The sequence below is a fragment of the Oncorhynchus tshawytscha genome, linkage group LG26 (assembly GCF_018296145.1).
Source record: "Oncorhynchus tshawytscha isolate Ot180627B linkage group LG26, Otsh_v2.0, whole genome shotgun sequence".
Taxonomy (NCBI): Eukaryota; Metazoa; Chordata; class Actinopteri; order Salmoniformes; family Salmonidae; genus Oncorhynchus; species Oncorhynchus tshawytscha.
The window spans coordinates 33,503,469-33,518,834 of NC_056454.1; the positions used below are offsets into that span (position 1 = coordinate 33,503,469).

General features: G+C 40.5%; 1 protein-coding gene across 1 annotated transcript in view; it reads left to right on the forward strand.

Annotated features, from left to right (window-relative positions):
• Window positions 1-15,366, forward strand: part of ttn.1 (titin, tandem duplicate 1) — a 176,751-nt gene that overhangs the window by 18,123 nt on the left and 143,262 nt on the right. The window contains exons 27-49 of the mRNA XM_042306496.1: window positions 78-338; window positions 506-766; window positions 889-1,152; window positions 1,238-1,498; window positions 1,578-1,838; window positions 1,919-2,179; window positions 2,267-2,408; window positions 2,518-2,686; window positions 2,787-3,018; window positions 3,258-3,542; window positions 3,630-3,755; window positions 3,909-4,097; window positions 6,202-6,243; window positions 10,985-11,263; window positions 11,525-12,088; window positions 12,371-12,652; window positions 12,747-13,025; window positions 13,140-13,421; window positions 13,511-13,789; window positions 13,880-14,167; window positions 14,294-14,572; window positions 14,667-14,948; window positions 15,036-15,314. Coding sequence (XP_042162430.1) covers window positions 78-338; window positions 506-766; window positions 889-1,152; window positions 1,238-1,498; window positions 1,578-1,838; window positions 1,919-2,179; window positions 2,267-2,408; window positions 2,518-2,686; window positions 2,787-3,018; window positions 3,258-3,542; window positions 3,630-3,755; window positions 3,909-4,097; window positions 6,202-6,243; window positions 10,985-11,263; window positions 11,525-12,088; window positions 12,371-12,652; window positions 12,747-13,025; window positions 13,140-13,421; window positions 13,511-13,789; window positions 13,880-14,167; window positions 14,294-14,572; window positions 14,667-14,948; window positions 15,036-15,314 — 5,847 coding nt within the window. The remainder of the gene's footprint in view (window positions 1-77; window positions 339-505; window positions 767-888; window positions 1,153-1,237; window positions 1,499-1,577; window positions 1,839-1,918; window positions 2,180-2,266; window positions 2,409-2,517; window positions 2,687-2,786; window positions 3,019-3,257; window positions 3,543-3,629; window positions 3,756-3,908; window positions 4,098-6,201; window positions 6,244-10,984; window positions 11,264-11,524; window positions 12,089-12,370; window positions 12,653-12,746; window positions 13,026-13,139; window positions 13,422-13,510; window positions 13,790-13,879; window positions 14,168-14,293; window positions 14,573-14,666; window positions 14,949-15,035; window positions 15,315-15,366) is intronic.

Sequence of the window (15,366 nt, forward strand, 5' to 3'; positions counted from 1 at the left end):
GCAACATAACTTCATACAATACTTTTTGTCAGTTACAGATATTATCCAACTAAAACATACTTAACTTTTTTTTACAGAAATTTCAATTGTGAAGCAAATGGAGGATCAAGTTTGCACAGAGACACAGCACGTCACGTTTAATGTGGAGGTGTCCCACCCTGGCATTGATGGTATCTGGACCTTCAAGAAACAACATCTGAAAAATGATTCCAAGTACAAGATAGTGACCAAGGGCAAGAACCACAGTATGACTGTCATTAATGCCATGAAGGATGAAGAGGGGCAATACACATTCGCTGCTGGTGAACAGACATCCAGCGCAAAGCTTACTGTGTCAGGTAAGATAACTCTTGTCAAAAAAGTGCATTACACTGTAAACATATACACGTTGTGGTGTAAAAGTTCAGTTGGATATTACAACAACCATTCACCTACCAAATCTTAAAACTTTTTAGGGCAGTTACCCAATTGGAGGAAATAAATCCAAATGTCTTTGTGTTCCCAGGTGGCGCTATATCCAGACCGCTGCATGACATCATTGTGGCTGACTCTCAGACAGCTGAATTTGAGTGTGAGGTGGCCAACCCAACTGCTGAGGGCAAGTGGCTGAAGGATGGACAACCTTTTGACTTTGGTGAAAATGTCAGGAGTGAGAAAAATGGAGCTGTCAGACGTCTTGTTATTGTCATCACCAGACCCAATGACATTGGTGAATACACCTACCAGATTGCAAACTCCAAGACAACAGCCAACCTGAGAGTTGAAGGTAGGTGTTACCTCCTGAGTAGAAATGTTAACTTATTTTCAACTGATGTTAGCATTAATATATGACTATTATATTATTACCATATGCCTGCTATTATGTCATGTTTGTGTTTGATTTCATAGCTGTGAAAGTCAAGAAGACCCTGAAGAACCAAACTGTCACTGAGACACAAGAAGCAGCATTCATTCTGGAGCTCACCCATGAGAATGTGAAGGGCTCACAATGGATTAAGAATGGTGTAGAGATCCAACCTAGTGAGAAATATGAAGTCACTGTTGATGGCATGATCCACACCTTGAAGATCAAAAACTGCACCATACACGATGAATCAGTTTATGGATTCAAACTTGGAAAACTATCTGCTAATGCCAGACTGAACGTTGAGGGTAAGTTAATATTTTTATGGTCACAAATTGCAAATGTTTGTTTACTTAAGATTTTGAAAGTTTTGACTCTCAATCTTTTTTTCAGCAATTACTATAACGAAGAAGCCTAAAGATGTGACATCACTATTGGATGCCACTGCCTCTTTTGAGCTGAGCCTGTCTCATGATGACATCCCTATCAAATGGATGTTCAATAACGTTGAGCTTAAACCAAGTGAAAACATCAAAATGCTGTCTGAGAGAAAATCTCACAAGCTGATCATCCAGAATGTGGATGACCACAAGGCAGGAGAGTACACTGCCATGGTCGGACATGTGCAGTGCAGTACTCATTTATATGTTGAATGTAAGTGTTGACAAATAGATGACTTAACCCACACATCAAATGTATTTTCAATATATTCATTATTGTTCGTTCTCTCCAGCTCTGCGTGTCACAAAACCCATCAAGAACATTGAAGTCCCAGAGACCCAGGTGGCCACTTTTGATTGCGAAGTGTCACATTTCAATGTCCCATCCACCTGGCTGAAGAATGGAGTGGAGATAGAAATGAGTGACAAGTTCAGGATTGTGGTGCAGGGCAAACTTCACCAGCTCAAGATCATGAACACTGGCAGTGAAGACTCTGCAGAATACACCTTTGTCTGTGGAAATGACAGAGTCTCTGCAACTCTGAAAGTTAGCCGTAAGTTTTCAACTAACCTGTACTTGAAATAATTTGTATCACATAGGTCTTTTTCTCTAATGACATTGTTTTTTCCTTAGCCATTTTGATCACCTCCATGCTGGAAGACCTCAATGCACAGGAGAAAGACACCATCACATTTGAAGTGAATGTCAACTATGAGGGCATCACCTACAAGTGGCTGAAGAATGGTGTTGAGATTCGGTCCACAGACAGATGCCAGAGCCGCACCAAACACCTAACTCACTCTCTCACCATCCGAAATGTTCATTTTGGTGATGGTGCAGAGTACAAGTTTGCTGCTGGCTCTGCTGCAACTACAGCCAGCCTATATGTTGATGGTATGTTTTTTTTATCCAGACCCTTTCTAAATATTAATCATGAAAGTAATTTTTCTGTTGTTCATGAATGTATTTGCTCTCTCACAGCACGTGTTATTGAATTCACCAAGCACATCAAAGATATCAAGATCACAGAGAAGAAGAGGGCCACATTTGAATGTGAGATCTCTGAGCCTAATGCTCAGGTGACGTGGATGAAGGATGGACAGGAGCTGGAAATCTCTGAAAGGTACGTCTCATTCATTTATTTGTATATTATTCCTGTGAGATTCCTGTGAAATGCTACATTTGAACGATTCCTCTGTATCTTAAGAGTTATTTCTAAAATGCCTTGACAGATACAAGGTCTCCACTGAGAAATTCTTGCACCGTCTAATGATCCAGTCAGTCCGCCTGTCTGATGCTGCAGAGTATTCTGTGGTCGCTGGTGCAAGCATGTCAAAGGCTCATCTCACCGTGGAGGGGCGTGACATCCACATCACAGAACCTGAGGAGAAAGAATTCACGGTGAATACGGACAACATTACATTGAAGGAGGACAGTTTAAAACGGAATAGTTAAAAAATGATCAGTGTTAAATATGAACATTTGTATTATTTCTTTTTAGGTTGTTGAGAAACAAAAAGCGTCGTTTGAGTTTGAAGTCAGTGAGGATGACGTTGAAGGTCGCTGGCTGAGGAACGGTGCTGAGATCCAGTTCAACCTTGACGATAGGCTCCACTACATTGCCATTAGAAAGGTCCATCGCATGACCATCTCTGAAACCTATAGAAGTGATGCAGGGGAGTACACCTTCATCGCTGGCAAGAACAGGGTCGTGGTGACTCTACATGTCAATAGTAAGTGTTTGCTCTCTTTTAACTCCCAATAACAAAAGTCACACTGAAATAATAATGCAATTTTCAAATAATGCACATTTCAAATATGTTTTTACAAGGATGTATTTAAACAACGAAATCACAGGGAAAACATATGGGTTTTTTTCTTCTTAAAAAAATTAAAACGACACAGTTTTCCCTGAGCTTGGTGTTCCTTCCTTTCTTCTCATCAAATGTCTTTGTTTGTTCCCATAATTTAGTCCCTGAGCCACCTCAGATCATTCGCGGCATGCAGGCCCTGTCTGTGGAGGCCGGCAAACCTGCTCGCTTCTCTGTGGAAGTGACTGGCGTCCCCCAGCCCCAGGTGTTATGGTACAAGAACTCCCAGGCTCTCTCCCCTGGCTTCAAGTGCAAGTTTCTGCGTGAAGGAAATGAGCACACTCTGCTTCTCATCGAAGTGTTCCCAGAGGACGCAGCCTTGTACAACTGCGAGGCCAAGAATGACGTTGGGCTTGCCACCAGCTCAGCACCACTCAATGTGGAAGGTAAAGTGGAAAAACAATCACATATAAAGTACTGAAATAACCTCTTAATGAAAAAAGGGAAAAAAAAGAAGATTTATTTTATTTCAGTTTCAGAAGTCGTTTCTCCTGACACTGGATCTCCACTGTCCAAGCCTGTGATCATAACACCAATGAACAACACCTCAGTCAATGAGGGAGAGGCTGCTAGGTTCCAGTGCAGAATCTCTGGTGAAGGTATCTATCTCGACTTCCACTAGGCCTATCTCTTACTTTGTTCTCTAAACTGTTCAATTAAAATAATAATAGTATTGCATTATTCATAAAAGCAGCATTAATAATCTTGCATTATTAATACTATTGACATTAACCAAACGTTTCTCTTGCTAGATCTAAAGATCTCTTGGTACGTCCATAAGAAAGAGATCGGCCAGTCCGATGCCTTCAGGATGTCTCAGTTCGATGACACCTGCCAGCTGGAGATTTCCAGAGTGTACCCCGAGGATGAAGGGGAATACACCTGTGTTGCCAGAAACTCGGCAGGAATGGTCACTTGCGCAGGATATCTGGCACTTGAAGGTGAGTAAAAGTCTTAATGAACATAGTTAGTTCTGTATGTCCAATTTAACTGTGCTTTTGTATTGTTAAAGGTTGAGAATAGATACCTTTTGTCCTAGAACTTATTTTTTCTCTATGCGTGTACTTGTATGATTCAATTGATCTTTCTCCTTATCTTCATATTGCCCTGGGGGATCATCTGTTTTCAAAGTTATTAAACTTTTCTTTACTCGTAGTATAGGTTCATTTTGATAGCAGTTGATTGTTGACCAAATTACACTCTTCTAATTCTCCCAGATCAAAATATGAAATCTGTAGCTAGGCAAAGTGTGTCAAGCACTGGGGGAACAATGATCAGTCATAAAATGGAAATGTATTCAGAAGGGTACCAGTCAGTGGATGTCAGTGGATCACACAGTGTACAGACCTATGAAACTGTGTCTGAGATGTCCACAATGAGGACGTCATCTTCATCAGTAAAGATGGTTGAGGTGACCACTGTTGAGAATTCTGAAATGAGCATCCCTAGAAGCCCTAAGTTGCTCTTGAAAATGAATGACGTCAAAGTCAAAAGTGGTGAGATGGCTCAGTTCAACTGCTCGTTCGACGGGCAACCCTTTACTGAAATAGTGTGGGATCATAATGGAAGGAACCTCACAGACACAGAGAGGGTGAAACGTACCCAAAATGGAGGTGTGCTGTTGCTTGTCATACTCAATGTTCAGCTTGGTGACCAAGGGACATACCTCTGTACCACAAAAAATAAACACGGAGAGAACAGAACTTCGGCACAACTCACAGTTGAAGGTGGATACAGTTTCTATTTAATATTTCCACTCTCTGGTCCATTTCACCTCCATTCCGCTTGATTCTTTTGTAAAACCTTTAAAACTTTTAATATTTCCTTTAGATTGTAACCGATTGGAATATAATGTAATAACATATTTATTTTGTAAGTATAGTTTTTTTCCCCCATTCAAAGCATGCCCCTAATACCATCTCGCCATCTTACTAACTCCCAGTGTTTAGATCTAAGATACCCTCTTACTGATGTCCTCTGACTGATGTTCTTAATACCTAATAAATCTCCCTTAACTTTATTCTCACCCAGCCAAAGAAGTGAATCCCAAAGCCGAAACACCCATCCCTTCCGATTCTGTCAATAAAGACTCTAAGACAGACAGGGAGTCGTCTAAAAAGCCCTCTGACCAAGACAAGCAGGAGTCCTTAAAGAGTCTTGGACCTCTACCGCCATTCTCACAAAGAACTCAAAGGCAGATAAGCCATGAGTATTACCCTGATGTTATACCCTATGGAGAATACGAATGTGATTACATTGGTGCCACCTACCCAGAGTTCCTTGTGACACTGCCCCCAGAAATCCTTGCCAAACCTAGAGACACCGTGTCTCTCTTTTGCGTTATAAAGGGAATTCCTACTCCGTTTGTTTTCTGGCTACACAATCGGTTGATTGTCGAAGAGTCCATTTCTTACTCTCTGAAACACAAGGGGCCCTTGTGCTGCTTAAATGTTATGAACGTTGGTCCTAAGCAAGGGGGCGTTTACACTTGCAAAATTGTCAATTCAGCTGGAGACGCTGAATGCAGCACAGTGATGAAAGGTTGGCAACTGCATGCTTTGGTCCTTACCACCAATATGCACTCTTGGCCGTTATTGGCCGTTCTTGTCAATTCCACATTTCACACTGTTCCAAACTATTGGTCGTTCTTGTCAATTCCACATTTCAGACTGCTTTCAACTATTGTCCGTTCTTGTCAATTCCACATTTCACACAGCTCCCATACTGCCCTATACAACAAGAAAAATAGAAAATGATAAAGCTCATGATAGCTCATGGAAAAATGTGCTAAGAAACAGGTTGTCAAGTACACTGACTTAAATGTGAAAAGAGAGAGAGATGTGCTCAATTTACAACATGCTTTCCAAGAGACGGAATTCACTGTATGATCACATCAAAACCAAAGCATGTCAGATTGTTTTCATCATTGCAAAATAGATGTTGACAATATGGATGTAACCTATGTTACCTGGTTCTAGCAGTAAGTACTATATATATATATATTTGATAAAAATCACTAATTTATAAATGTTTGTCTATTGACAGTGGTTGAAAAGGAGGTGGAGAAAAAGGAAAAGGAAGTTAAAGGTAAATATATTTTCTTTATCATTAACATGTGATTGAATGTCAGATTCCTGGACTCAGATTAAGCCTATTCCTGGACTAAAAATCACTTTCAGAGTTGGAGGTGCTTTGCAGACCATGAGTCGGCTTGATCTGGAACTGGGAAACAGGCCCTTTATCTTTTTTTTTGCACAGGCCCATATCCTCCAGATTTAAAAAAAAATGTCTGGAGCAATATGATCATGTATAATGTCCCTTTGTAAAACTATATGTTGGGCATGTGACTATCCTGAACGGTCATAATATTTGCCTTGAATTGTAATGCAATAGGTGAAACCTACATGGCTATTATGTGAAATTAAAATAATGCATGTTTTTTGTCTTGCTGATTTCAATTCAAGAGGTGCTATCGTTAAAATGCATTCCTTTATTTATCGCTTTATTGTTTTTTTATCTTAATATTTAGACATTATTGTAAGTGATAACATAATGTAATTATTTTACTCAGCTTTCTCTAGCTTCACTGTCTCAGCTGAAGAGGAAAACCAGGAGTCTTACTTCACTGGTCTACAATTAGGCAAAAGCAAAACACTTGAACTCAAGCCAGAGTCCAAACTTTATTCTAGTACAACAGAGAAGAAAAAAGAAAAGCCAGTTTTTGTGACCCAACTCTCACCAGTAGCTGTCACTATTGGGGACATAGCTAGATTTACTGTCACAATATCTTGTCTTCCAAAGCCTAATGTCCAGTGGTTCCACAATGGTCGGGTTATAACAAGTTCATCAGTTTACACATTTGTTCAAGAGCGAGACGAATATACCCTCGTCATTAACAAAGTAGAGAAGGAATTTGAAGGAGAATACTCATGTACTGCAAGCAACAGGTTTGGCCAATCAACCTGTACTACTTTCTTGAACATCCAAATAAGTGACACAAAGAAACCAGAGAGGCAGGTTGAGAAAATGTTCAAACCCACTGGCCAACCACCTGAATTTATTAAAACTATTGAGCCTGTACAATGCTCTGAAGGTGGTCTAGCTCTCTTCAAGTATATTGTCACTGGGAATCCTCTTCCAGAGGTTCAGTGGCTTAAAGGTAGTTATCAAATTCAGCCCAGTAAGTATTGTATTGTGGTGAACAACCCTGATGGCTCTGGCTTCATCAACATGAAGGGCATCCAACAGCAGGACAGTGGCCTCTACACTTGTAGGGCTTCCAACCCATCTGGGGAGGCCTCTTGTAGTGCTGAGCTAATCGTGTTCAGAGAGTCTGTCTCTATATCTCAGCACCAGGAACAACATGTGGCTGTTCAGAAACAAAAAGGTTATAAAGTATCCATGACTGAACAGGCTACAGAGTCACGCTTGTACATGGTCAACCTTCCTGGAGAAGCCAGGGCCAGAGATCAGATGGTGTACACCATAGGTACTGAGGACAGACAGGTTATTTCCAGCGAGCAAGTGGACACCCTAAGAGAGTTGGATATCTCTGCTGCTACCCTTCATAGAGAGCGAGTCACCCACCAGGCTGCAGTGCTGCAGTCACATGAGGTAGAAGAGAGAGTGTCTGTGACTCCCACCAGACCACCTCCAGCCTCAGCTGTGCCTATTAAACAACTGCATATGGCCGCTTTTACATCTGCTGTCCAAGAGAGCCAGAAGCTCATAGAGCAACATTCTGACCGTATCCAAAGTCCGGAAATCTTAGAGCTTGAGCCTGCAAGGGAACATCATTCAAACATAATGTCTGCCACATCAGAAGAGGTTATTCCTCTAATCACAGTGAGAACTGAGGTTTTAGGAGACAGAAAACCAGAACAGATTAAGTCATCTAAGGAACCAAAACAGGTTGTCAGTAGTCATCTAGTTGAAACCAGGTTACCAATTCTGAAAGAGAAATTAGGTATAACCACTAGGCCTGAGGAAGAGAGAAGCTTCAGAGTTACAGAGGGTGTTAAGATTTTATATACCGCTACATTGACTGGGCAACTGCCACTATCAGAGCGCCATTGTGATACGCTATCAACATCGGATAAACCCACTCAGTCCCTGCTAGAGAAGGAAAGTCCTAACCCAGTGGTCGCACCGGTCAGTGAGACTCAACATACTTTATCCAAAGAGCAGAGATTTGAAATACACAAACCTAAACAAGAGAGCGCTTTGGTAAGTAAAGATAGGTTATTGAAATCAGCCATGAGTGCTGAAGAAAAGCATCTGCTCCAGACTGAACACTCAAAAGCTATTCCAGGTTTGGAAAGCGCGATGTCTCTGCAATTTGAAAAAGAAGAGGAACAGCTCTTACATCTACAGACGATTAGTAAGCCAGATATATTGCAGTCTGAAGGTAGATTTACTTGCGAGAAGCCATTGCCAGAGAGTGCAGATGCAAGAAAAAGCCCTACTTTGTTGCACACAGTCACCCACAATGAATGGAAATCTGTCACATGTGAGAAGATATCTGAGTTTTCAGCTCAGCTGGACACAATTTCAATTGAACCAAGAAAAGAGGCCAAAGCTCCTTTACATCTTCAGTCTATTCAGTCAGAAAGTGTATTGCCTAAAGAAGGTATACTTAGTCCTGAGAAGCCAGATCAGCAGACTGCAGTACAGAAACAGGAAAGAGCCCGCAAACATGCAGCAACCTCAGAGGATAAAAGGGAGTTTAGTGCAGATTATTCCAAAGATCTTGATGTGTCCGTGACAGGAGTTCAGTCAGAGCTTAGAACAGAACACAGACCTCAGAACATTCTTCAGGTCACATCAATGCCCATGCAGATATCCAAAGAAACACCATTTACTAGTGATGTCAAACAGCAGCGTGCATTAATCGAAAAGGAGGATCGCTGGAACATTATGCACTCAGTAACTGTGGTTGACACTCAAAGTATAGAAGAGGGGCATACCATAAATTTGAAAGCAAATGATGTATTCAAACCTGTAGTGAAAATTGAACCAAAGATCCCGACAAAGCCTGTCTATATTGAAGAGAAGGCAATAGCAACTGAAGGTTGTGCCATTTTACATGCAGCTGAACAGGATTTTGCTGTTCAGATCCACGAAGGTCAGTCAGTAAGACAATCAATATTATTGGAGGAGAAACACATCATTGTTGGTGAGCAATCAAGTGAAATTGGAAAATCTGCTGGATTGGTTGTCAGTGTAAAGACTCAGCCTAAAGGGGTATTATTTGTGCACGAGTCTCAGGAGAGCCAAGTTCTTCCAAAGGAACTTACCTTTGTGATCCCAATGCCAAAACCAACACGTTTGGGCATCAGACATCAGTTGAAAACTGCGCTTCAGTCTGCTGTGGCTTGTGACCAGCCACTTATACTAGCCGACGTTGTTGAGAGATTGGAGGCTGTCGAGGTACAGGAAGTGAAGGTAGGCAGGGAAACTAAGGGTGCAATGTTTACCTACCTTATCACAACACCAGGTGCCTCCATGGAAATAACAATTGCTTTTGAAGGAGAATACCCTCAGACTGCTGATCTGAGGACAGAACTCCAAGCAGCTTTCCATGCTATAGTTTATAGAGAGCAACAGACCCTCATTTTGGACCAACCTGGCACAATGCAAATAGTCAAGCCTCAGAAAACAAATGTTAGCAGTGCAAAATCCAAAGAAATGCTGTCATCGGTGGTGGAAACTGTCAGAGTAACAGAGAGTGCAGCGGGTTTCGAATCCCCTGTAACACAGTCTGCTGCTCAGAAGACTGAAACGATGGCTTCATTCCAAAGCATAACAGCTCAGGATCTCACTGTGGTGCATGAATCCAGGCAGACTACTAGGCAGGAGACCAGATCTGTGACAGTAAAAAGCCATGATGAGAGAGATGTAGGTGCTGCAGATTTAACCACAGCAGTACCCTTCGCCTCTGTCCCTGTCGAACAGTCTCATGTGTTTATACAGAGAGAAACGATGGAGGAGTTTCTGTCAGAGGCAGTTATGATTAGTAAACTTCCTGAGCAATTTACTAAAGCTTATCCCATTATTGTAACTCCCCTGGAGGATATTTGTTCAGAGAACAATGGCATGGTTACTTTTAGTGTGACCATAATGTGTGTCACAAAAGTTAACTGGCTTTTCAATGGAAAGTTGGTCAAATCTGGCAAAGAATTTAAGTGTTCAAAAGACCATGACACATACACACTAGTAATCTGCAAGATTGTCAAGGAGAAGCACGAAGGAGAATATGTCTGTGAGGCTGAGAATGAAGCTGGCAAGGCTACAACAACATCAAGACTCACTGTTGTCTCGAGAGGTTGGATAATGGGGATATTTTCACATTTTCATAAAAATAGTAACTAACGCGACATAAACTTCCATTGGTGATTCCTAGCATGCATTCACTTTACTTTAAAATCACTATAAATTAACAGTAATATTTTCGTTGATACCACCCCCATATCCTCCTGCTTTCTTGTTCCAAGGTATCTTCTTTTTACCCATATCACTCTCTTAAAAATCCACCTCTGGTCCATTCCCCGTCATCCTCTTTGACTCCACATCACTCTCGTCTTCCCCATTGAGTCCTGAAACCCTCTTTTTGCATGCCTTCTTGGACATTTCATCTTGGTCTCATTTTCTTCATTGAAGTGTTTTGATCAAAACCTAACATCATTTCCCTCCACAGTCCCTCCTGGTCAGTCCTGTTTTGCAACCTTCCATCCTAGGTTCACCATTTCACCACTTTTAACTACATCAACTAGAATCATAGCCAGTGTGCTAATTGTACTATTTTCTTCCCTTTCCCTGCACATTATAGTGCCACCGGTTTTCAGGTACAAAATCCAGCCCCTGGAGATCAATGTTGGCAGCGAAGCCAAGTTCGAATGTGAGATTGAAGATGCACCAAATGTGCAGTTCAAGTGGTTCAAGTCTGGCACTCCTATCAAAGAGAGTTCAAATTGCAGGATCATCAGTCGGCAACTGATATCTTCATTGGAGCTTCTGAGCCCAACCAAAGCTGACAGTGGTGAATATACCTGCAAGGCTACAAACCAGAATGGCAGTGACACCTGCGCCGCCAAACTCAACGTAACTGGTGAGTGAACTGAAATTTGGCTTAATTTATTTCAACAGGTTGCTGTACCAAAGGTTATGGTTTTAGGAATATGATGTGCTTCTTCCCTCCACAAATCTAGTTATGGTCATCTATACTCGCTAAAAAAGCTCAAACAAATGATCTCCCTTGTGATTTGTCAGGTTATTGGATTTTGTCAGGTTTTGAAATAAATCTTAATATGTTGTTAATTATTATGTTTTATTATGTATTTTTTCCCTTTCTTATTTTCAAATTTCATAGAACTTTTCCCACCTGCCTTTATTACTAAGCCTGATCCATTGACATTGTATGTTGGGAAAAAGGCAAACATTCAGTGTGTAGTCACTGGATCTTCACCGATGACTATTGTCTGGCATAAAGACAACAATGCCATTTCTTCGGGGGGAAACTACAAAATCTCCTCAGAAAAGAATAAATATATTCTTGAAATATCAAAACTTGAACTTACGGATCAAGGTGTTTACCTGTGTAAAGCGTTCAACAGTGTTGGAACTGCTGTGTGCAGCATGGAGATGAAGGTCATCAACAAACCCTATTTTGTGAAAACACTTGAATCAGTGTCAGTCGCTGTTGGAAATCCACTGCACCTTGAGTGTCAGTTGGATGAGGATACCGGAGTGTCCATCACCTGGATAAAAGATGGCAAAAAGCTCCATCAAACAATGGATTGTAAACAGTCTTTTGAAGATAAGATGGTCACTCTTGATATTTCAAAAGGAAAACTTAAAGACACTGGAAACTATGTCTGTACAGCTGCCAATGATGCTGGAAGCACAAGTTGCTCCACTTCAATAAAGGTTCAAGGTAAGGCTAATCAGTTCATTTTCAAGCTTTCTGCAGTATTTGTGGCACAATATATATGCAGTTATGGAAATTAAGATCTTTGGATTATGATCAGATAGATTTATAGATTTTGCAATATCTTCACCCATCTGTATCTTTTGGCTGCATCTTCAACTGCCTTTTGACAAAATCTCATACTTTTAACATGTATTTGCTCCTCTTTTTCTGAGTTTTGTTCATTAGCAATGACTTCTTAAAACATTGTTTTGAATTGTTCAATTGTTCAATGCATACATCCTGCAGAACCCCCAGTCTTTGTAAAGAGACTGGAACCCAACTTGGTTTGGAAGCAAGGCATAAGTGCACGTTTGCAGTGCACAATCAAAGGGTCACCTGAACTCCATGTCACCTGGTTTCTGAATGACAAAGAGCTCTCGGCTGGCGAGAAATACAAAATCACTTTCAAGGACGGTTTTGCTACTTTGGAGATCAGTGAAATTGCTTTGTTAGACAGTGGAAATTACACATGTGAAGTCCTGAATGAAGCTGGCTGTGAGAGCTGTAGCACCAAGTTAACTATAAAAGGTTTGTTGTGTCAGTTATGTAGATAATTACGATCTTTGATATTGTCTTCTGAATATTATGTTATTGTGAAATTGTATCAAATATCTCTTCTCAGAACCACCATCCTTCAAAAAGGAATTGCAAATGGTTGAAGCAGTCAGGGGCACTGTTGCTCTCTTCCAATGTGAAGTTGCAGGCACTGCCCCATTTGAATTCAATTGGTTTAGGAGTAAGAAATCACTCACTTCCGATAGGAAATACAAGATTGTTTCTCAGGACTCGATTGCTTCTTTGGAGATCTGCTCATTTGAAAGTGCAGATGTTGGGGAATATCGATGTGTTGTGTCAAATGATGTTGGTTCAATCACTGCAAAGACAATTGCCAAACAGAAAGGTTAGTTAAAACCAAACACATTCATGGAGGATATTCTTCTTCTTCTTATTCCTCTTACCTATGTATTCCTCTAAATTATAATGACTATTATTGCTATAATTGTAATTTTTTTAGAACCACCATCATTCACAAAGAAGATTGAGAACACTACAGCAGTTTTGGGCAGTGCTGTTAAACTGCAGGGTACTATAAAAGGCTCTGCCCCTATTACTGTCAAGTGGATGAAGGATGCTGAATGGCTTAGGGATGATGACCCTAATATCACCATGGCATTTCAGAATAATATCGCCATTTTGACAATAGCAGCTGTTGACATTTGCCATGGTGGAAAGTATACTTGCCAAGCAGAGAATGAGGCTGGTCAACAAAAATGTGAAACCTCTTTAGCAGTTCAAGGTTAGATTCAGAATATTTCACACAAGTATATTATTTTGGGCCACTGTTGATGTTTCAAATCTAAAAATCTTTGTATAATTACATTTTAGAACCCGCTAGAATCTTAGAGAAAGCCGCATCCATCAACGTGACTTCAGGGGAATCAGCAACCTTGGAATGCACAATTGCAGGAAGCCCGGATCTTAAAGTGAAATGGCTCCAAGATGGAAAGGAGATTACAGGAGGGCGAAAATATAAAATCACTCTTAAAGACAATGTAGCCATCTTAAAGATTGTTGCGGCAGAGAAAGGAGGCACATGTGAATACACGATGGAAGTGTCCAACCGCGTCGGAAAAGACCAGTGCTCTTGTTCAGTCACAGTGCTAGGTTTGTTTCGTAGTTTATGCTTTTTCCATAATTACGACTTGAGGAATCACAAGAATGTTATAATGAAAAAAGTTATATTCCCCTCAACAGATCGTGTTCTTCCACCATCTTTCACAAAAACTCTTAAGAAAGTTGATGGAAATATTGGTAACAACATTACTATGGAGAGCAAAGTATCTGGATCTCAGCCCATGTCCATCTCTTGGTACAAAGATGATAAAGAAATAACGTCTGGACAGAAATATCAACTTGAAATAAAAGAAACCACAGCTACATTGGGAATAACCCAAATAGAAAAGTGTGATGAGGGAGTATATACATGTCGGGCAACAAATTCTGCTGGATTTAAAGAGAGCAGTGGAACCTTATGTGTTAAAGGTTAGAATAACTATACTTATATTTGAGTAACATAGTTTAATAGTAGTATAATAGTGTTACATTATTTTGGCCATAATGAAGCTGAACGAACACATTCACATTTTGTCTCTTCCAAACTGATTTTAGAACCTCCAATCTTCACATTAAAACCTGACAACCAAGATGTCGTACCAGGATCTACTGTTGTCTTGAAGTCTGCTTTCACTGGATCAGCTCCTTTTACGATTAAGTGGTTCAGAGAGGACAAGGAGATAACCACTAGAGGCGCAAGTTTTATCAAGAAAGACGCTTCTTCAAGTTTCTTGGAACTTCACTCAGTGAAACCCAGTGACTCGGCTAACTACACTTGCCAAGTGGCCAATGATGCCGGGAAGGTGGCACACTCTGCAGTCTTGTTTGTGAAAGGTGCCTTTTCTTTGATCAATTATGTATATTTTTTGTACAGCTTTTCTTGATGTTACTGTCATTTGAAGTAATTGTTATCATGAATTATTTCCAGAACCTCCTCAGTTTTCAATGAGGCTTGAGCCATTAAAACTGGTGAAAAATGGACAACCACTTACATTGACGTGCAAAGTCACTGGCAGTCCTGTGATCAATGTTAAGTGGCTTAAGAATGAGACTGAAATCACTTCAAATGATAAATGCAGACTGTCCTTCACTGACTCAGTTGCTACACTTGATATTGTGAACTGCTCTGTTGATGATAGTGGAGATTATGTTTGTGTGGCATCAAGTGATGGTGGTAGTGACCACTGCAGCATCACAGTTACAGTCAAAGGTGTGTATTCAGTATTCACTTTGACAGTTTATCTGTACTATGTTATTGTCTGTGTAGAATAATAACTTTATTTTATCTTTGTTGTAGAACCTCCCATGTTTGTGACAGCGTTTGAGTCCAAAGAAGTTGTGAAAGGGTCTGATGTTATATTCGAAGGAGTTATTTCAGGCTCAGCTCCATTTGAAATATCTTGTTATCAGGACACCAAGCAGATCAGAAATGACAAAAGGCATAAGATAAATATACAAGATGGTGTAGTCACTCTTCAGATTCTTAAATGTGAGTCTGGGGATGCTGGAAAATACCAATGTAACATAGAAAATGAAGTTGGGAAGACAACATGTGATTGCCAAATTACATTAAAAGGTTGGTTAAAATTCTACATTACATAAATATACTGTAGCTATCGGTATTTGAT